Raw genomic sequence first — 22,006 nt, 5'->3', positions numbered from 1 at the left:
ATTTTTGCTCATTCCTGTTTGAAAAGATACATCATCCCTGAAAGATCCGAAATGTGGGCGCATTTTAGTTTTCACTTCCTTTTACATATATTTAGATATATACATCTGTGTATTTAGATATATATATACACATATATATTACATAGATTTAGGTGCAGATCTTGACAGATTAAAAACATTTTTCCATCACCTTGTAGTGATCTATGTCATTCTATGTCATAGTGTTTTTTGTTTTGTTTTTTTATTTTTCTGCAGTCACTAATGCCTTTTCTCCAGGGTTGTCCTGTTTTCCTATTAGTTATGACCAGCTTCCCTGTTCCAGCTGAAGAAATGCATCCCCTCAGCATGAATCCAACACCACCATGTTTCTAAGTGGTGATGATTTTTTGGCTATGATGTTAAGAGTCATTCCTCTTCCACAACAGGTTGTGTTTATCATGACTAAAAGGTTTAGCTGTGGTCTAATCAAAAAGCAACTTCTTCCTTCTTCTGCCAAACAGATTAAAGAAAGCTACAGTAAATACAGGTGCTGGTCATAAAATTAGAATATCATGAAAAAGTAGATTGATTTCAGTAATTCCATTTAAAAAGTGAAACTTGTATATTATATTCATACATTACATACAAACTCATATATTTCAGATGTTTATTTTTTTTAATTTTGATGATTACAAATGACAACAAATGAAAATCTCAAATTCATCATATCAGAAAATTAGAATATTGTGAAAAGGTTCAAAATTGATGGCCCCTGGTGCCACACTCTAATCAGCTAATTAACTCAAACCACCTGCAAAAGCCTTTAAATGGTCTTTCAGTCTAGTTCTATAGGCTACACAATCATGGGGAAGACTGCTGACTTGACAGTTGTCCAAAAGACGACCATCGACACCTTGCACAAGGAGGGCAAGACACGAAAGGTCATCGCTAAAGAGGCTGGCTGTTCACAGAGCTCAGTGTCCAAGCACATTAATAGAGAGGCGAAGGGAAGGAAAAGATGTGGTCGAAAAAAGTGTACAAGCAAGAGAGATAACCGCACCCTGGAGAGGATTGTGAAACAAAACCCCTTCAAAAATGTGGGGGAGATTCACAAAGAGTGGACTGCAGCTGGAGTGAGTGCTTCAAGAACCACCACACACAGACGTATGAAAGACATGGGTTTCTGCTGTCGCATTCCTTGTGTCAAGCCACTCTTGAACCACAGACAGCGTCAGAAGCATCTAAAGAGAAACAGGACTGGACTGCTGGTGAGTGGTCCAAAGTCATGTTCTCTGATGAAAGTAAATTTTGCATTTCCTTTGGAAATCAAGGTCCCAGAGTCTGGAGGAAAAGAAGAGAGGCACTTCATCCACGTTGCTTGAAGTCCAGTGTAAAGTTTCCACAGTCAGTGATGGTTTGGGGTGCCATGTCATCTGCTGGTGTTGGTCCATTGTGTTTTCTGAGGTCCAGGGTCAACGCAGCCACATACCAGGAAGTTTTAGAGCACTTCATGCTTCCTGCAGCTGACCAACTTTTTGGAGATGCAGATTTCATTTTCCAACAGGACTTGGCACCTGCACACAGTGCCAAAGCTACCAGTACCTGGTTGAAGGACCATGGTATCCCTGTTCTTAATTGGCCAGCAAACTCTCCTGACCTTAACCCCATAGAAAATCTATGGGGTATTGTGAAGAAGAAGATGCAATACACCAGACCCAACAATTCAGAAGAGCTAAAAGCCACTATTAGAGCAACCTGGGCTATCATAACACCTGAGCAGTGCCACAGACTGATCGACTCCATGCCACGCCGCATTGCTGCAGTAATACAGGCCAAAGGAGGCCCAACTAAATACTGAGTGCTGTACATGCTCATACTTTTCATGTTCATACTTTTCAGTTGGCCAACATTTCTATAAATCCTTTGTTTTTATTGGTCTTCAGTAATATTCTAATTTTCTGATATGATGAATTTGAGATTTTCATTTGTTGTCATTTGTAATCATCAAAATTAAACAAAATAAACATCTGAAATATATGAGTTTGTATGTAATGTATGAATATAATATACAAGTTTCACTTTTTAAATGGAATTACTGAAATCAATCTACTTTTTCATGATATTCTAATTTTATGACCAGCACCTGTACATTGTTACCTAGCAAGATATTAATAACTTCTAGGAATTCAAAGAGGCCCTAAATAATTTGTTGTATTTAGTTGTGCATCAGCTAAAATTCAGATGAGAGAAATGATGTCTGGGAAAAAAGGACTCCGAGGTGAAGATCCACCCTGTTCCCTGCAGTTGTCCAAACAAAGACATGGGGAAGCCTTGTTGACTTTCAAGCAGTGCACCTGTAAGTCAATCCATAGCAGATGTGCCTTTTGGCTTTCAGGATGTGAACACAAAACACTCCACCTCATGAACAGCTAATCAAATCAAATAAAGATGGATGAAAGCAGAGAATAAAGGTTATTTATTTATTCTTATACCTTTAGAGGTTATATTAGCTGAATGAGTCACCATCTCAATCTGGTCCACCAGGGTCTTCTTGCAGGTATGCTTTTGATATGTAAAGCAATAAAATACAGAATATGCAGAACATGATTAATATAAATGAATTATAGTTTGGATGCAGCTGGTTACATTGTGATTTGCAGGAATGCAGCACTGATTGTGGCAGCACAAGAGAAACAATGATCCTATCAGGTTGACAGTGCATGGTACATTTAGTTATTTCCTGAAAGATATCGTTTGCTATTAGGCCTAGTTGTTTTATATTTTTTACATCTTTTCACTTGATGTTATTTCCAGCAGATGCATCAGAAATGCGCTTTGCCATGTTTACGCTTCCCTCCATTTAGATGCTGTTGTATTTTTGGACATCTAAAGCAGAAGTTTGCCTTTAAACCTCTCAATTCTTCAAGTGCATTTAATGTTTGTTACAGAGGAACAAAATTTTAAATCCAGCCCATTGATAAACAGGTTACTCTAAGTTAGAAAAGTGGCCTGGGCTGACCAACACTCAACAGGGTAACTGATTGCAAAATATACTATTTTAGCTGCAAAACCTAAGATTTTTTTTTCCAATAAAGTTAAGATTGTTACAATTTCTCTTGGCAGTAAACTGAGCAGATTTTTTCTACATTTGAAGTTTTTTTTTTCCCCCCATGCATCAGTTTTGCTTGTTTTATGACACCTGTCCCACTTGGAGACATTATCCACAGAATACACCCCGAGTAATAGATCGAAGAGAACCGTGTCAAACTAATAAATCTGATTTACGATTAAGTTGAGGCATAAGTGGATGTAGGAAAAAAGCTGAAAAAATATTTTGTTCTGCACCAAAGGAACAACTGCTGTGTATTTTAAAATTAAGACCTACCATCTTTAAACAGTATTTCCTCAGTTGATTCAAATATAAAAAAATTTATATTGCACCACAACTGTAAACCCTTTGGTTCCAAATATAACCATTCAAGTAGAAACCTATGGATGAAGGATCTGTTTACCATAAATGGTGCAAATAAGGACACATTTCTGTAACCAGAAGAAAGCTTCTATTTGACTAAATATTTTAAAGTATGCTTCAAGGCATGGAAAACTGATTCCCTGAAGCAACTTTAGCACATTGACCTTTGCTAGCAGAGCTCTGTTGCATCCCTATTCATGTGGCCTCTTCCCAGGGGTCATGTCCTCCATGGCTTCCAGCTCCATTGTCCAAAACGGGACGCTGGCCCAGTATTCCAGGTTAAGCTGTTTTGGTCATCAAGTTCAATTAGCACCATCAGTTGCCTTTCCTGCCATGGAAAACTGCATCCCTCAAATCCTGCACAAAACACAGCCAATAGGGTGGGGACTTCCAAAAGGGGAGCTGCAATGGGAAATGTTCAGCCTTTCCAAAAAGGGGGAAAACATTTCCTCTAATGCACTCATTACATTCCTTTGAATCCAAGTCGGGTGGACTGAAAAAATTGCTTTGACCTTAAAAGGACACTTTGATACTGCAAGTCAAAATGCTGCCTTTAGATTAAAAATTCTAAACAGATTTTAAAATGACACCCGATAAATAAAAAGGCTCAGACTCTGGCATCAATTTGACAAAAGCTTAATTCTTTTATTCACAAACCACCACAACATTTCCAAACGAAACCCAAAAAGGGAATCAAATTTGGGGCAACAAGGTACAAAAAAAAAAAAAAAAAAGCAGGCTTTGGGAAACAGCGTGTAAAGAGAGCAGAACACGTCATTCTTTGAGAGCATGCTCATTAAACTGAGCTGGTCATCAAGGAAAAGGTCACTCCTTTACGTACGTCCTCACTGCCACCACGTCTCCCATAATGCATTTCTGTAGAGAAAAAGCAGAAGCATCAAGAGTCGAGTCTAGAAACTACAAGACAGAAGCATTAATTCAAGGTAGAAGGAACCCCATGCTAGACCAGCACAGCTGATGGTTAGAAAGGAGCGAAGGATGACAATTCAGTGGTTTACCCTTTAAGAAAATCCCATTATAAAAAGTCAAAGGGCATAATGAGTAAGCAGTTCAAAGTAGTTTGATGATTTTTAATCTATAAAAAAAAAACAAAAAAAACACAGCCAACCCCAAATTACATGCACAAAAATAAAAATGGATAAAAATCAATATGGCTACTCAGGCACCATTCTAATGTCTCCACCTCTGGAAATCCCTCAAGCAACCCCAGGGAAAAATAATTCCTGGAGCCACCACTGCTGCCCCTGCAAAGTTTACTAGATGCCTATGCATTTCCACAATATCCATAGCCAGGAATTTGAGATTTACCAAGAGCAGAGGGGAAGAAAAAAATAAATCCTTACCGCAACCAGTTTTCCATCAGAGATCTCCCTCTCAATACTGGTCTCTTTGCCATCCCAGCTCTGTTTCTGGATTAGTTTACCATTATCCAGACTGACCACACTCTGCAGGACAGACAATTAAACTCCCACAATTAACAGCTTTTCCACGTGCAAACCTTGCAGTTCATAATTAAAGAAACCCAAACCTTAGTCTTTCGGTCATCAGCAGTTGTCTCATCAAAAGGCTCATTGAGCTTGAACTTGACCTCAGTGGTTTTAAAGGCGCTCTGAGACTTCATGCAGATCATCCCCTGATCATCCACGCTCATTATGAAGTTGGGTTTGGTTCGGTTCCCCACCTGCCTGGTGGCAAAACCCACTCCTGTAGCGCAGGAATAAACAAAAAAAAAATAAATAAAGAAATAAATAAAGAAATACTTTTAAATCAAAATGAGCTACTTTAAATTATTTGCATCTGAGCATGCTTACCCAGTGCCTTCATGTAATCATCAAAATTCTCGCTGGAAATCATCTTCCAGGTTCCTACAAACTTGTCAACCATGGTTGCGGTCTTCAGTAGTTCTTTCTTTCCTCCCCTAAAATCCACGCAGTCTTTAGTTAGACTGTGGATGCTCGCTTTTAAAGAGCCAGATCACTTTTTTTTATAAACAGACATGGAGCCAATCACAGCCCTCTGAGTCACAAATTTAAATAATTGAAATCCCGCCTCCAATAAGCCGACTTTACTCACTATCTGGCTTTTTACACCAGTGTTTCTCATATTTGCATGTTTTAACGCACCCTGCTGTTTATGAACTGTATTTTAAAAGGGTCTATATATATATATATATATATAAATAAATCAAAATGACTTATATTGTGTAGGGATTCAATAGTATGCAGCATAAATTCATCAGATGAATTGAACTGAACCACACCTAATCAGAGCAATCGCACTTCACCTTCACTTCAAGAATCTCACAGTACCTTATCTCTAATATCAGGATATAGATTTAGGTTCAAATTAAACAGACTGTTGCATGTCACAACAGAGTGACTATTTTGTCCTATTGTGAGCCTTAGATACGGGATGGTATTGACCAGGTAAGTCAGCAGCATTACGGGCGTCTAAAAGATCTCTGGATGTCATACTATGAAGCCCACTATTGGAGTGGAGTTGTAGTACTTAAGGTCATTTTATTTTCTAACACCAAATATTTGTTCTTTATCTTGCACAAAAAGGATTCTCCTAAGATTCTTTGTTCAATCAAATTTCCCCCTCCATTTTTGGCATAAAATTGGTCAATACTGAAATGTTCACTACTTTTGCACCCAAATGTCAGAGTGAAATGAATAATATAGAACATGTAAAAACAGGAATGGATGGATGGACAAGTAAACAAATGATGCATATGCAAATGTAAAACAATAAATGCATGGATGGATGAACAAACCTGCAAACAAATCAGGGGGAGAGACACAGCGAAGAGTGGAAAAACACACCTGTATTTGTTGTGTTCTTTCAAAAGGAGAGACTTTAATATGTTTTATTTTTTCAATTCCAATACATGGATGATATCTTATTTAAGATCTTTATCTCAACAATATGATTTGAACGTAGAAAAAAAGGATGTCTGAGGTATAACTTTGTATAAACGGACTTAAGTGAATAAACCAAAAAACAACCATAGTCAAACATATTTTATTGTGCACATCCAATGTTTTTACACATATAAATACAAACAAGCGGAAAACAGTCGGTCACTTCTTGACTCCGGCAAGAGTCTGTGGGTCCTTGTCTTTACAGCGGGACTGAAACGCATTCAGCATCTCGCTGCAGGTCAACCTCCCCCCCTTCATCACCAGCCTCTCTCCGTCCACTGTGGCAACAAACAACAAAAAAAACAGAAAGAACAATGAGAGGACTCAGAAGAGGATGTGCTGTGAGGAGAGTCCAATCCAGGGAAAGTTAACTCTGAGCAAATGTCAAAAAAACAAAATAGATGCTCATGGGTTCTATGAAAACTGGTGGTAAACATTTGGGAGCTGGCTACCTATCTAACATCCAATCTAACCATCAGGAACTAATTAGGATATAAAAGTGGATGTTTGAATAGAGCAACTTTGTTTCTACCTACAGCTGCTAAACTCAACTTATTTGATTCTACCTTATTTGTTCTGACTGTGAATTATCCTTTAAATAATCTGATCTGAACAGGAGGGACAGTGAACTTTGATGTTGCAAAGATGTTTTTGTATGAAGTTCATTAACACATCTAAATACATTTTGACAAAAATTATTAAAGAGACTAAAGGAACCCTGGGAAACTAGCAGAGCCAAATCTTTGGCAGAGTTCAGATCTTCCCCCATGACGTCCCCTAGTGCCCAAGAGTGTAACATTACCTAAAACATCAGAGATTTCATTTTAACTATTTTTTTGGGGGATCTGCAGCTGTCTTGATGTGCTCTATTACGAAGCACAAATACCAGCAGCCCATTTCTTACCATAAGTCACATCGATCACTGGTTCCGACTTGTCGTGTTTCACCACAGGTATCACCTCACAGTTCATGTTGGTGGAGCGGGCCTTTTCTGAACCCACCAAAGCCAGAAACTCTCTGAAAAGACAAACAGAGGGTGAAAGGATTCTAAGGATTTGATGCACTGTTGTCTCATGTATGAGCTGCTCCTAACCCAGCAGCCCTGTCACACTGCCTCCATCTGGATTGGAGACTAATTCTGGATTAATACTTGTGGAATATTTCAGGTTTACCACAGACCTGCACAACATATAACTATCATCACTGTGATCTCAATGTAAGCAAAGCTGCAATTACCAAAATAGCTTATGTGTAATATTATATTTGCATCCACTCATCGATAAAACTCAAGGTAGAGGTTTACAGGGATGCTTAATATAGAGCATTAAGCTCTACAGTCTGTATGCAATAACCTTTTAAAAATGCTGTGGTATAGATACACATATTTATACTAGTCTTTTTCTATACATATTTATTTATGTCCCATATATTTTAACCTTTTTATACACTCAAAGATATTACATTTAAATAAACAATTTAATTATTACTAATATTATTATTGTGATGATTGCTATTATTTTGATTATCAATAGTATAATTTGGACTATTATCATTATCAGTACCTTAACACTGTGTTTGCTGCCCTATTTCAGAGTTTAACAGCTTCGTTTCTTCGTTTCATTGTTTTCTTGCTCTTTGTTTATTAAGTTTATATAGAGTGCTGTTATTTAGAGTATGAGTAATTGTGTCTGTGGGTGCTGTGTTGTTGTTTCTACAATAACCTTTTCCCAGAGATACCAAGAATGTGAGTTAAAAGCCATAGAGACCAAACATTTCAATAATAATGCTGTGGTCCTGACGAAAGACTTTAATATTTAAGCTAAGTAATTGAATAATAATCTTCAAGCGATTAGGATCAAACCATCAGTTTGAGCTTAAATGTGCTGAAAACTAAGCAGACATTTTTTATGTTTTAGTCCATGAATGAGGGCAGTACTTTAACTAAAAGAAACTAATTTCAATAACATTAAATAAACATTATTTCATTATTGTAATATGTATTTAAAAAGGATTTAATCTCATTCAAGTTTTGGACTCCGAATACAAGCTTGGCATTTCCTGGAAAGCAGTGCTGAAGTTTTCACTGATGTCTAATTGATTTATTTCTACACGGGTGCTGCAAATCTGAAGTTCTTTTTTTGTTTTGTTTTTTACAAGTTTCTAGATATAGATTAACTACAAAATTACTTTTACCCTTATTCAATCTTCCAACCTTAAAAAAAAATGTAATTTATAGTTTATTTGACTATTTTATGAAGGGGATCCTTTATTTTTGAGTTACCACCTTACATCATGAGTTTACAGAAAGTATTAGCATCTAGATTTTTATTCAAACAGGTCAAACTGATCTTACTGGAGATGGCTGGGAGAACACAGATAATAAAACATGTCTGCCAAAATCCCAGCATCAATAAAAACAAATACATGAGGAAAACAACAACAATTGTAAACATGTTAAAAAGCCTTCTATATGACAGACCCCCACATCTTTAAATAGTAAAATAGCAGAATGTTAACCTTATCAATAAAATAACCAAGTACCTTACACAAAATTAAATTATAAACGCTCATATACTTTAAAAGCCAAAAAATCTCCTGTAAAATGAGCTATCATTTGACAGTTACTGCTAATTGTTCGCTAACAAACCCATTATTATAAATCTATAGCAAAACAACGACCTTTTAGCACAACAGAAATGTTGAATAGAAGTTTCTCACCGTGTGGAGCGAACATTGGACTCGAAGGGACAAAACTGGACGACTATTTTCTTCACAGACTTTAATAGCAGAGTAGATTTACTGGGAGCCGCCATGTTTTCTGGAATGGTGACCTCTTACCTCAACAGGAAGTGAAGTTCTACTTCTCGGCCGCTAGATGGCGTCAGAGCACAGGGAACTACACAAAGTGAAAGCTGGCCTGATTTATAAGTCATCACACAAAGTAGTGAAAAAGATTAAAACCAGGTAATATCGCATCATACTAAACGCTGAACATCTTATAAAGCACAATTTCACCAAAATCTACAAATGTAATATAAGAATCGCAGCATTAAAACAAAAAAAAGGGATTATCCACCTAAGAGTGCATGATCAATCAAGAGGAGATTTTAATTCTGTATGACTTATTGCATCTATATTGTTTCATTGTAATAATTCAATCAATATAGATAGATGTTTGATTATATCTCGAGTGAACTGTGGTTAATTAATAGGCTATTAATGGGTTTTTAATGCAGGGATTTGTCCTTCGAAGTCTCTCTGTTTGATTTCCATATTATTGCAACACACATTTATCCATCCTTCCCATCCACAGATGCAATTGCCAAAATATGCACATGCCTTTTATATCATTAGAGATAATAGAGGTACTGATTTAGGTTTTTGTTTTTTTTTTGTTTTTTTTACAACTACTTATACCTAGCAGGGCTAATCCATTGAAATCAACCTGCATCTTACATTCTACTTTATAAAAACTTAATTAAACTTAATTTGCGAGACTGAGGAGGAGTCCAGTAGGCACGCAGGCGTGTGCTCTACTGAAGGTTTTACCACCCAGATTTTATTTATTATACTAATTTAAACTCCAGGAGCACAATTTTTAAGTAAACAGTTGCTTTTTTTTTTTTTTTTTTTTTTTTTTTAGAAAGAGCTGTAGGGTTCATAACAGATGCGAAAATTGTATAGAAGTCAATATTTTCCAAACTCTTCTTTTATGCTTATTAATACCTGTGAAAAAAATGTAAATAAATTGTCATATTTATGCAACCCTTTTCCTTGATCGTACTATTGCCAGTATTGCTTTGGCTAAAAAAACAGATTTATACAAAATTCTACTCATGGAAAAGACAGAATATTGTCCCGAGTTTATGTGCCATAGTCTGTTAAAGAAAAGCCTAGAGGCAACCCGACTGTGGCACTTTGCTGCTATCATCTCCATTTGGCAGAGGCGAATCACATTAGAGGGCAGGCGATGGATGGGGGAGATTGTTTGTGTGTCTGTCAGGAACTAAGTCAATAAAGGAGCCACTGCTCTCCATATAGACAACCATACAGACACATCCCATAATCAAATAGACAAGGAGCAAGCATCGCCTACAAACAGATGGAAAAAAACAATTGTTTTACCCCATTGACACAAATACGATTCTTCCATTTTTGTTCTTTTTCTCCACAGAGTCTTCAATCAGTGTGATCTCTATGACTTAAGAATGACCCTCAGGTGATCAACACTTTCATTTCTCATAAATGATCTCTTTTGATGAGAAACAGGCCAACCGGTCTACCCATTTAACATTCGAAACTTCTGCATTCACACTTCCTAAAAACTCTCCTTGCCATTGCAGGATATTTATAGACGCTCTTGTTTTTCATTGCTTATAAGGAGCAAACATGTTATTCTCAGCAGACCACAGTTCAGCTCAACACAATTCTTCCCGGCTTTAACACGCCTTCCAATCTCTTTCCTGAACGGCCGGCAGTCCGAGCCGGCCTCTGACAGCCGGGACAGTGGGGTACTCTAAATTTAGATATAAGGCTACTGAAAGGCAGAAGCATTTCCTTTACACACCCCACATGCACCACACACATGCACAGAAAGTCGTTGTAGGAAATGTACTCTTTGCACAGGCAGAAAGAAAATGGGGGAGAGGCTGCTGAAAAACAATGAATGCTCGAGGGGATGTTTGACCTGAAAGGAAAACGACTTATTGTCTTGTGTAGAATTTCATCCATCAAGGTCTCTGCCAGGGGTTGAAGATTTAATTCTAAATGAGGCAAATTGTATAGAATTGTAGGGGAGATATTGGTCTACCAGTGAATGAGAAAGGCAAATGAAATAAAACAGAACAACTGAGAATAATACACTGTGTAGTAAGTAATGCATCAAACAGTATTTTGTTGTGATATTCCAGGATAAGAACAGTTGAATGACTCCCTCATTGTTTTTACTGTAAAATAAAAATACCTCAGCAAGTCTGAGAAGTTTATATACACACCATAGGTGAAATCAGGTTTGAATCTAAATAGTAGAGACTAAAGTCATTAGCCCAGGTGGTTCTTATGGAAATGCTGTATCTATACACCAGAGTAGATGCTAAACCCAAGATACTCTGCACAGACTGAAGTACGTTTGCAACTTTGCTGCACTGGCTTCACTATGTTCATCACTGCAGCATCTGTTCCTATTGAATCGTTGGGGATTTTCTGCAGTTTTCACTGCAGTGTCTGTGTCTTTGGTACCGTTGGGGATTTTCTGCAAGGATGCCTCAAAGAAAAAAAATTAATTATATAAAATATCAGCATTCTTTTCTCCAGCCCATTTAAAGTGTAATTTTAGATGAACCCCATTAATCATAGATCTTATACACTGCAAAAACAATCTAGAAATAAGTAAAAAAAATACCTAAATTAAGTGTATTTACCCTTAATTTGAGTAGGTAAATGAGATAGTTTGCCAATGGAATGAGTATTTTTACTCTTACAATAAGATAATTAGATAAAATGCACTTGAAATAAGACAATGCAGTTGTGTTTTCTTATTTTAAGTGTAAATTGTCTTGTTCCATTGGCAAAATGTCTCTTTTACCTCCTCAATTCAAGAACAAATGGACTTATTTTAAGAAAGAATGACTTATCTAGATTTAGATTTTTTGCAGTGTAAATCCATGGAGAAATACCAAAAAGCTCTTCTACTAGCTTCCTGGTTATGTATAAGTCTTTAATATGTAAGCTGCACAAAAAAAAGAAATAAAAATCTCTTCATGTATCTGCAGTGTGCCTTTTGCATTAAGGCTGTGAAAAAAATCAAACATAAACCAGTAAATGCTGGTTAACGTTAGAAAAACAGTACTTTTTTAAAAGAACTGGTGTACCTTGAGCCCATTTTGTTATGTTTTAACCACAAACCTTTTTGTGCTGTATTTTCATTTTGTGCGGAAGACAAACCTGAAGAAGTAACCAGGAAATAACAAGAGATAGACAATAGACAAGAGTTTTAAAAATTCTTCTTAATAATGAATCTGAATCTGCATTCTAAACTTTCTACTCTAACACCCATCTAATATGTAAGGAGTTCACCTCAGTACAATAAACAGCAGACAGGCTGAAGAGAACCTAGAAAAAGAAGTAGATGATAAAGGGAGATCTTATAGAGCATTTTTTAAATTACCATTCAAAATGAGACTGTCCAACTGAGCTAACAGGCCAGACAGGGAGAAGAGAAAGAAGCCAAGACCAGGGAAGTTGGATGGAGCTAAATAAAAGGCAATCTTGAAAGAAAGCCAGGGTGGAGGGCCAGGGATCAACCTTACTGTAAGCATGCAGCTGAAGCTGTATGTAAAGTCCATAAAGAGTAGAAAAAAGAATATGTGACAAGAAATATAAGAAAATGCAGATTTTTGAGTTTCTAACCCAGTCTGATTAACCTGAGGCATTCAACAAAGAAGAATAATCTATCTACATCTAAAAGGTTGGCACATACACCCATAAACCTTGAGCTGCAATTGAAGGAAACAATGGTTTTCAGACGGTGTACGATGCATGGTTTACACAGAGTAGAAATAGCCAAACTTTTCTAAATGTTTTTGCAATTAATTTACCTTTTTATTGAAAATCATGCATCCCTTTTCTTTCACTGTAAACTGTCCTTTGTTGGTCTGGTACATAAAATATTTCTGAGTGTAAAATACATGTAAAACATGTTGAAGATGATTGTCATGGTGTGACATAATGTAGTACCTACTTAAAGAGGTGTTTGTTTCAGCTGTTTATGACAGTGCAGCCCCCATACTGAACCCATCAACTCATAACCCACAGAGGAAATCTGGGAATCAGGATCAGATCAGGAACCTGCAGTTTAGATCTGTAAATCATACAGAATTGTAATTTATTAATCATTTGTTTATGAACTTCTTTTCTAAAAGATAAAAAGGGCCTTTAATATTTGCAACAAATTCAGCAAATATAAAGCTTACGTATCACTGGACATCTATTATAAGCATTCTGATATTTATGATCGGAATGCTTCAATTGTTATTGTGTGATTCCCACTGTACTTTACATTTAAGGAAAAGAAGATCTACCAAAATTAAGATCATTTTAGGAGCTACATCAATTAAATGCTTGATTATCCAGTTTTTTTTTTATTTTCTATTTCCATTACACTGGCATGTGATTACACTGTCGCAAGTACAGAGCAACTAAATTAACTCTCTGCATTTAACCCAACCCCTTGGGGAGCAGTGGGCTGCCTGTGGGCACATTGTGGGGATCAAGGGTCTTGCTCAGTGGGCCAGAGTGGCAATCAGTGGGACTGGGGCTTGAACCTCAAGAACAATGCCCTAACCATTAGTCTGGGGCATAAGTCTTGCCTAAAGACCCACAATGGCAGCCCCCACCTAGGATACGAACCCAGACTTCCTGTTTGCAGGATGGGGGACTTACCATTCCAGCTAGCCAGTTGCTAAGTTGTATCAACAAAAAAGAAAAAAATTAATCCACATCATCATATTCAAGAGATGCCTTTATTTTGAAGTTGACGAGGACCAAGAGGGACCAGGTGATCTATTATTATTTTCTTTTTTAATAACTAGAGGAAAGCTCTTTTTGGTTGAAATACCTGATGCATGGAAGACCTTAGAAATAGAATAGTCAAATCACACATGTTGTTTTTTTGTGAATGAAGTGGATGTAAATTGTATTAGTTATTGATATTGGCATATCTTGTTTACCCAAACAAATCAGTATAAGGTTTTATTGTAATAAAGCTGTTGATTTACACCCACTGTATGAGCTTTGATAAAATATTCTACAATTATTTTCTATGTTTAAATGATGTCTATATATGACTTTATTTAAAGTCTCATTCAGTAAATAAAAATCCATGTGTTCTGATGATATTAAATAACAAACTATCAGGAGGTAAACCTCTTTTTATTAAGCAGAGACGTCTTGCAGTTGCGCAAATTTCATGTTAGTTGATTTTTAGTTGATCAAACATACTTAATCTTTCTTAAAATCAAGCGATCAATGCATTATTTCAAATAAAATAAAAGAGATTTTAATCAAAACAATGTCGTAACAGGCTCAAATAGATACATAAAAATTAATTACTGAATCTAAATATGTATCCTATCAATTTTCAGAGCCATAAACTTGTGGAACTAGAAAGAAACAAATATAGCCGTTATAAGTTTCTGGCTGGATATCTGGCAAACTTACCATTGCAAATAAATTTTAGTTTTTGATTACATCAACTCCATAACCTTATCATCAACATGCTTCGAAAAGCAGTTTGGATGTGTTAGTCATGCTGTAACATTCAGCTGTGTCTAATTTTAAACAGTTTATCTTGCTGATTTGAGGAGAGATAAAGATTGTGTGTTTCTTCTTCTCAATTTTTATCGACCACATTGGGCCATGTTCCAGTAACACTAACAGCATGATCGACTCAGAGCATGATGCTGCCACCTCTATGCCTAACAGTTGGAACAGTGTTCTGTAATTTGAAACATCATAAAAAAAAAATTCTTGTAGTCAAAATGTTCTCTTTTGATCATGTAACATTTGGCCCATATATTTGGTGTTAAAAGTATTAATGTTTATTACTCCACTAGAACTATAAATCCTACTGTTTAAAAGCACTTTTCTAAAAGTTAGAGTATGAACTTAAGCTTTTCACTCAAGTAAAAGTGTAAAAGTATCATTTTTAAAATTACAGTATAAAAATGAAAGTAATGCAGGAAAAAATGCTGAGGAAAGATGCTTTACTTCACTACCCTATTAAAGGAACATTTTATTACAATTCTGGATGACAACTTCCTGCTTAATTTATTTTAGTTCTATAATTAATAGCAACAGTTTCTAATCTAAATAAGTATGTGGCAGACAAGTTGGTGCAGCACTGAGTCCAACCACAAAGAAATTAATTGTCAAGTGAAACTAATTACTTTGATGGTTTTTATCTTATGAATACCATCAGGCCATAACGGAAATGAGCTTAAATTAAACCAAGTTAACAAGTCTATTCTTAAAATGTAAGGAGTAGAAAGAGAAAATTGCAAAAAGATGTAAGGAGTAGAAGTAAAAAAATGTCTGAAGATAATAGCTACAGTAAAGTATAGATAGTCAAAATTTCTACTTAAGAAAGAAAGCAAAGTATTTGTACTTTGTTACTTGACACCTCTGGATATTTAGACATGCTTGAAGCTGCCATTTTTGAAGCTTCTTCCTTAGCCAGTCCATGGGGATATCAAACTAGGTCTTCCAGTCTAAACCTGTCTGCCCTCAGTGGTTCCATTGTTATTATGTTTTTAATTAATTTCCTTGAATTTTTATTTAAGATGCCCACCCAGCTTGTGGACTGATCAAGGTATTTGGGTTCAGCGACAGGGAAATGGCAAGGCTTTCAAGCTTGGTATAAGTGAAGCATGGTCATGGGCGTAGGTTTGCATAGGGACCATAGGGACATGTCCCTACCAAAATTTTGGCCCAACCTACTTTTCCCTACAAATAATTTTATATGAATAACATGTTTATAGTTTACAATACAGTGTTGTTGCAGCAGTTGCTTCTTTTCTCACAACTTGTATATTGAAGTTAATATTATAAATGCTAACTGTCAGTTCCTCTTATAGTTCCTGGGCCCATGTAAATACAATAAATCTATTTGCAGTCCCTTGAATATGTTATTTTGGTTTGTTTTACAATACAGAGAATATCAGCATATCAGATTAAAAAAAAAATAATAGTGGGTTTTACCTCTGTTTACCTCTGCACAACTCTATTTCTTCAAATGAAAACACCGGATAAACACACATACAATAGGCAAGTATTTACCTTCTGTCTTAGTCACTGGTAACTTCAAATGTAACCCTTTTCAAAGTGTTAAGTTGTCCCAATTTTACTTTATTCCGAGCTACTCATGCTTCAAACATTGATAAAAAGCATCTTGTGTGTGTAGCGCTTATAAGATTTGTATAAATTTAGCAAAAAATGCTGTTTTCTCTTTAAACAAAACGCGCCGTGATGCTCACGTCAAGCATAAAAAAAATAGGAGCATGCATAATGCGTAGGACCACTGACATCAGACCAATTCAACTTAAGACTAGTAGTGTCAAAAGTACACACATTTGTTACTTAAGCATAGATACTGCAGTTTAAAAACACTCTTGTAAAGTTGAAGAATCAACTTGACCACTTTAATCTAGTAAAAGTGAAAAACTATGTGCTCAAAAAAGTATAAAAGTATAAAGTAGCCTTTAAAAAAAAACAGCCAGATGCCACTATATGAATTGAAAGCTCAATTTTTTGACTATTTTGAAAAATTCTTTGAGATAGGGCCAAAGATGAGGGAGGTCTTGTTGGTCTCCATCTCCAGATACGCTCTCGCCTGTGTCCAACCTTTCAGACATTTCAACATTTTTTTCTGAATCCAACATTTGCAGCATGGCATAGACAATTCAAGTTTGCAGTTTGAAGAACACCTGCTTGCTTCTGATGATTTCCTTCAGCTAACCAATGAGTGTTTGCATTATATGACTCATCCAATTACACTAGTTTTCACCAGATGCGGATGGCGCCAATGATCTGCATTGGATGACGCACATGACGTGAAATAAATATAAGCATAAACCAAAGCCAAGAGTAACGAGTAACCTTTGTTTAAAAATGTAAGGAATAGAAAGTACAGATACTTGTGCTAAAATGTAATAAGTAGAAGTCAGAAGTAGGAAGAAAAATAATTAATGTGGTAAAGCATAGATACCTAAAAAGTGTACTTAAGTACAGTAACAAAGTATTTGTACTTAAGACCTATAGTATCCCTATCAAAGTTGAGATCAAACCTTTGCCCTTGAGCATGGTGATGGCTGCATCATGTGATGGGTCTGTGATATTCTCTTAGAATGGTTGGAAATTAGGCAGATGTTGTCCACCACGGCTTAAGATTCAACTATTTTATTATCAACAGTTTGACTAACTGCTGTCAGGCAATATTAAGAGAAATCCAAGCGATGACTAAAACGGCCTACACTTCCCATGATGCTTTGCGAGGCATCTTTCGCCACTCCTCCTCCCACCCGGCGTTCCTGTCCACAGCCTTTACAGCTGGCGGAGGAGCTGCACTGAACTGAGGAGCCCCGCGTCTCTACCGTCCTCCTGAAATGCGCTCAAACTGCGCAACGAGTCGCATCTCCAGCTGCGGCCTCCGCAAACACAGAAACAGCGCTTGTGTTTCTCAGCCCCTCCAGACGTAGCACCTTCAGGGGGGAGCGGAGTGAAGGAAACCCAGACACTTTGGACTGAGTCAGCCGCGGAACGCTCATCGCTCCTCGGTCTCTAGGAGAGCGCTCCACCTCTCCAAGCCTTTGCATGTGAGTGCGTAAAAGTTGTTTTTGTTATATGTGTGAGCAGATGGCTGGAAAAGTTGTGCGGCAGGCAGTGAAGGAGGGAGGGAGGGGGTGACTGCGGCAGCATCGGTGGTCGCGCTGAAAGCAGATTAGGAGAAACTTGTTGCCATCTTCACAAGCTTCTCAAGTCTGTTTCCAGCAGGATCACTGCTGCATTACCCTTAAACAGCACCACTATGAGATTTTTAATTAATTTAATCTGCTGCTGGTGATAATAAACCATTTTTCTGCTTTAACTGTCATTTATGACCGTCTCTGATGGGTTTGGCTCGTTTTGCAGAACAAATATAGGAAACTGTCGCATCTCTTATTGATTCATAAGTAGGGTATGACCATGTTTAACTATGCAAATCAACTTCCCCCAATATTCTTTTTAACTTTATAATGTTTTTACAGCTTTTCACACACGGGCACAGCAAACACGCGTTTTAAATGAAGGGCGGTGGTTATTTGTCTGTGCATGAATGTATAATAATATAATAAACATGTCAGCAATATGGTCTAAAAGATTAGGTTGTGTTGCTTTAAAAGTGCAGATTCTAACATAGTGTATGCCATTAATAGGAACATTTCTGAACAGATACAAATTTGAATAAAATAGCTATGAAATCTTTAGCAAATGAGAGATTTAGCTTTTTTATTGGTTGGAACAAATAAAGGTCAAATGACTTATGGGTGATTTTTGTGAGGCAATGGCTCAATCAGCCTAGTGTTTAATTGAAATAAAAATATAATATAATTATTACAAGAATTGTTTCCAATTTTTTAAGGAATTTCATCAAACTTGATCAAACCATCTCAGATTTAAATCATCAACTCTGAATTGATCTATCCTAAGGTTGGAAATTCTGGATTTACAGTTAGTTTAATCAACTTTGAGTAGGTCCACTCAGAGTTGAGCAGGTGCGTAACAAGTATGAAAAGGCATTATCAGTGGAGCCCCCAATTCTTTGAGTTTCCATGACAACAGGCACAGTAGGTGACTATTTCACACCATAGGAACTAGAGATTTTAATGCAGAAATAAAAAAAAATGGAGAATTTGTTTAGGAGACAGTGCTTCCGCTGTAAAGGAGAGGAAGATTGTGAAGGAGAATATTGCTGCACGAGTTAATGTGTATAGGTTTATATGAACTGGTCTATGGCAGGTCGTTTTTACATTTATTAAAAGCACTTTCCTCTCTTTTGTTACATTTGTAGATCACTAAAATAGGATTCTTCCTAGTCAAAATCACATTCCTAGAAGGAACTATTATAACAGATTTTCTAAATAATTTTTTTGCTGCAGAAACTGGATTTCAGAAACTAAACAAAAAACAAAATTGTAGCCTACTAGTGAGATTTAAGTTTTATATACCTAGAAAAATTACAAATTTTAAGTCGCTGTTTTGACATTTATCAGCTTGACTGAATATGTATTTATGATATCAGAAATACATATTCAGTCAAGCAAATACATATCAAAACGGCCTGCCTTAGAGGTAATAGCTGATAACATTATGGGGAAAACTAGTTTACTGCTTGAATAATAGTGGATCATTGTATCTATTTAGGTGTAATCACCTGCTAGCAGATAAAGATGAAGTCTAAAAACATTGTTCTAACAGGTAGGACCTGAACATCATCTTATGGAGTTCCTCCTTACAGTAGTTTGATTCTGTCTTCCATTAGTACAGATAAATACTAAGTGTCTTTTTGCAGCTGCTTCAGATGTTATCATTTAATAAATGGTTGTTACTACTCCCAACCATAGGTGGGTATCACCGAATTTATCCAAATCCTAACCCTAACATAACAAATTTTCCCCAAAGGAATAAATTAATCTATTTATGGGTAATCTAAAAATTATGTCAGTGGGCCCTTCATGTACTGTAAAAAAAAAAAAAACAAATTTCTGCATGTCGCTCATATATAAAAAAAAAATCAAAAACAAAAAAATTCTCATATCCTGTCAAAGTCTTGAATGGTTATTACTTGAGAGTTGCCTCAAGGATATGTTTTTTTTTTATTTAATTTTTAATCACAGCTTTTTCTTCCACACAGTTCTCTTATCTTTTTGGTAACCAGATTATTGACTTTTATTTGTCCTGTTAGTTTTCTGACATTTTTAGTTTAGTTAGTTTTAGTTTCTGATTGGGTGTCATGATCATCTAAACTGTATATAATGAATCTATGTTGTATATAAACATCATATTTCAATTGAATAACTGAAATAAATAATATATATATGATACTTTATATGTTATATATGTATAGGTATGCATGCATGTATATATATACATATATATGTATATAATGTTTATGTGTCTATATGTAGTTGCATATGTTTATAGATATATGTTTATATTGATCTAATTTTTCTATCCTTAGGTAAATAAGAGAGGGTTTCTCTTTTTTTTTTTTTTTTTTTAGCAAAACTTCTTCATTAAGCTCTGTTACTTTCAGAGATGTATTAAAATGGATAATAAGTGATACTCCAGGTCCATACGCTCTCATTTTAAGCTACCTTTTTTCCAATGGGGATGCAAGACTCATTGATAGTAAAACAGCTGCACATAAACTGAGTTTTAGTAACATCCCACTTCATCCACAATGACATGGGCGACCTCTTTTCCTCCACCCGAATTTAAAGCTGTCATGCATGCTTGCATGACCAAACACGCCTCTCTGTACTGTATCCTATGCAGATGAGACACACACTCAACAAATCCATCCTGCTGCTCACCTGCCAAATAAACCCCCATTTTCACACTCTGGCGGTTCTCATTTATCTTACTCACACAAACTGACACACACACATACACGGACCGACAGATTCAACAGAAGCCCCCTTCCCCCCCCCCCCCCCCCCCCCCCCCCCCCCCCCCTTCCTTCGGCTCCTGTTGATGTGCTCAGTTGTTGAAAAATGCTGGCAGATACCCCGTAGCAGTCTGGCTGTCACACAAGTTGACATTGACTTCAGCAAACACAATTTGCACTTTGTTTTAGCTTCCTTTTTGCATTCACAGCACTTCCCTGTGTGGCATGCTAAACATTAATGACTTCTTTTCTTTCTGGCGGCAACCTTTGATAGAGACGGGGTTAATGAATAGCTGTTTCTGTCTGGAAGCTGGTTACTGTTTAGATAATTCTCCCTAAATAAATGTTCTATTTTCCAACCTATTGAATGACAGCAACAATACATGCCTTTCAGTATTTAAAATCCGCATGGAAGCTGAAGGATTTAGACAATATGGAAGTGTCTCAAGAGGCTCAGGCTTGTGTTATTGTGCCGTTGTGTGTGTGTTTTGTACAGAAGTGCCATGGAGGCTTTCGGAACTTAAAGCACACACATGTCAGGAGGGTCAGAGGGAGACGTCTGCGCATCACTAAATCCTCATCACTCTGTAACCAACTGACCGAGTGATGGAGAAAGGCAAATGCTTTGTGATGGTTTTTCTCGCTGGTATTCATAGCGGGCCGCTAATCCAAGAATCTGGATGGAGATCAGGATAGGTGCTTGCAGCTGTTGTACAAAAAGCAGGAGATAAGTGGGAAATAAAAGAGGTCAGGGGTGGGCTACTGAACTGTTTATTAGAAGAGGAGCTACCGCTGTAAAGAGCGCCCAGGAAAAAAAAACATTTACTGGTAGATTACATCTTAATAATAAATCATATATTCTGCAAAAGCATTTAGTCATTATTAGTACACTATTCCTTACACTGCTTTGCAACTGAAACCACAATTAGTAATGAGTATGATAATTATTCTAAAAAAAAAATGTTTGAACATTCTTTAATATCCATGGTTTACATACGTTTTAATACGTTTACCCCCTTATTCGTACAGCACAACACGCTACAGCCCCAACAGCAGAGAGCAAGATTTTTATTTTATTTTTATTTATGCTTATTTTTTTATTAGAGCAAGCTTTAAAAAAAAAAAAAAAACAGTTAATCTGTGGCGAGTTCACCGGTGTGCATTTCAGATGCCTAGTGTTTACGTCAGATAGGCAGAGCTTTAGCTACTTAAAGTTAACACCCCACATGCATGAAAAATCTTAGCAAATAGACAATGATTATTGCACCTTTACTGCACTTTAAATTATCATTTGTGTTAAAGAAAAAGATAATTTCTGTTAATATTTTTAGTTCATCCAGGGTTAATCATCCCCTCACTAAGCTGCAATTGCACCAAAATGGTCTACTTTTTTGTGCTACTTCTATG

At 36.5% G+C, this 22,006-nt stretch overlaps 3 protein-coding genes across 4 annotated transcripts in view; 1 reads left to right on the top strand and 2 right to left on the bottom strand.

Annotated features, from left to right (window-relative positions):
- Window positions 1–4,236: 4,236 nt before the first annotated feature.
- Window positions 4,237–5,445, bottom strand: fabp4a (fatty acid binding protein 4a). The gene is made up of 4 exons (XM_038300298.1): window positions 5,284–5,445; window positions 5,001–5,176; window positions 4,816–4,917; window positions 4,237–4,327 (listed from the first exon to the last, which is right to left on the bottom strand). The coding sequence occupies exons 1-4, from the start codon at window positions 5,354–5,356 to the stop codon at window positions 4,277–4,279; spliced, it is 402 nt and encodes a 133-aa protein (XP_038156226.1). The 5' UTR covers window positions 5,357–5,445; the 3' UTR covers window positions 4,237–4,276.
- Window positions 5,446–6,480: 1,035 nt separating this feature from the next.
- Window positions 6,481–9,251, bottom strand: mrpl53 (mitochondrial ribosomal protein L53). The gene is made up of 3 exons (XM_038300311.1): window positions 9,115–9,251; window positions 7,301–7,413; window positions 6,481–6,674 (listed from the first exon to the last, which is right to left on the bottom strand). Exons 1-3 carry the CDS (start codon window positions 9,207–9,209, stop codon window positions 6,556–6,558), a joined length of 327 nt encoding a protein of 108 aa, XP_038156239.1. The 5' UTR covers window positions 9,210–9,251; the 3' UTR covers window positions 6,481–6,555.
- Window positions 9,252–17,477: 8,226 nt separating this feature from the next.
- pag1 (phosphoprotein membrane anchor with glycosphingolipid microdomains 1) overlaps window positions 17,478–22,006 on the top strand; it is a 74,214-nt gene continuing 69,685 nt past the window's right edge. For both annotated transcript variants that reach the window (XM_038300306.1, XM_038300304.1), the window contains exon 1: window positions 17,478–17,765. The gene's annotated coding sequence lies outside the window, so the exon portion shown is untranslated. The remainder of the gene's footprint in view (window positions 17,766–22,006) is intronic.

Source organism: Cyprinodon tularosa, unplaced genomic scaffold (genome assembly GCF_016077235.1).
Source record: "Cyprinodon tularosa strain WSP-4 unplaced genomic scaffold, ASM1607723v1 ctg446, whole genome shotgun sequence".
In the NCBI taxonomy this organism is placed as follows: domain Eukaryota; kingdom Metazoa; phylum Chordata; class Actinopteri; order Cyprinodontiformes; family Cyprinodontidae; genus Cyprinodon; species Cyprinodon tularosa.
This window is presented reverse-complemented; position numbering and strand designations above follow the sequence as displayed.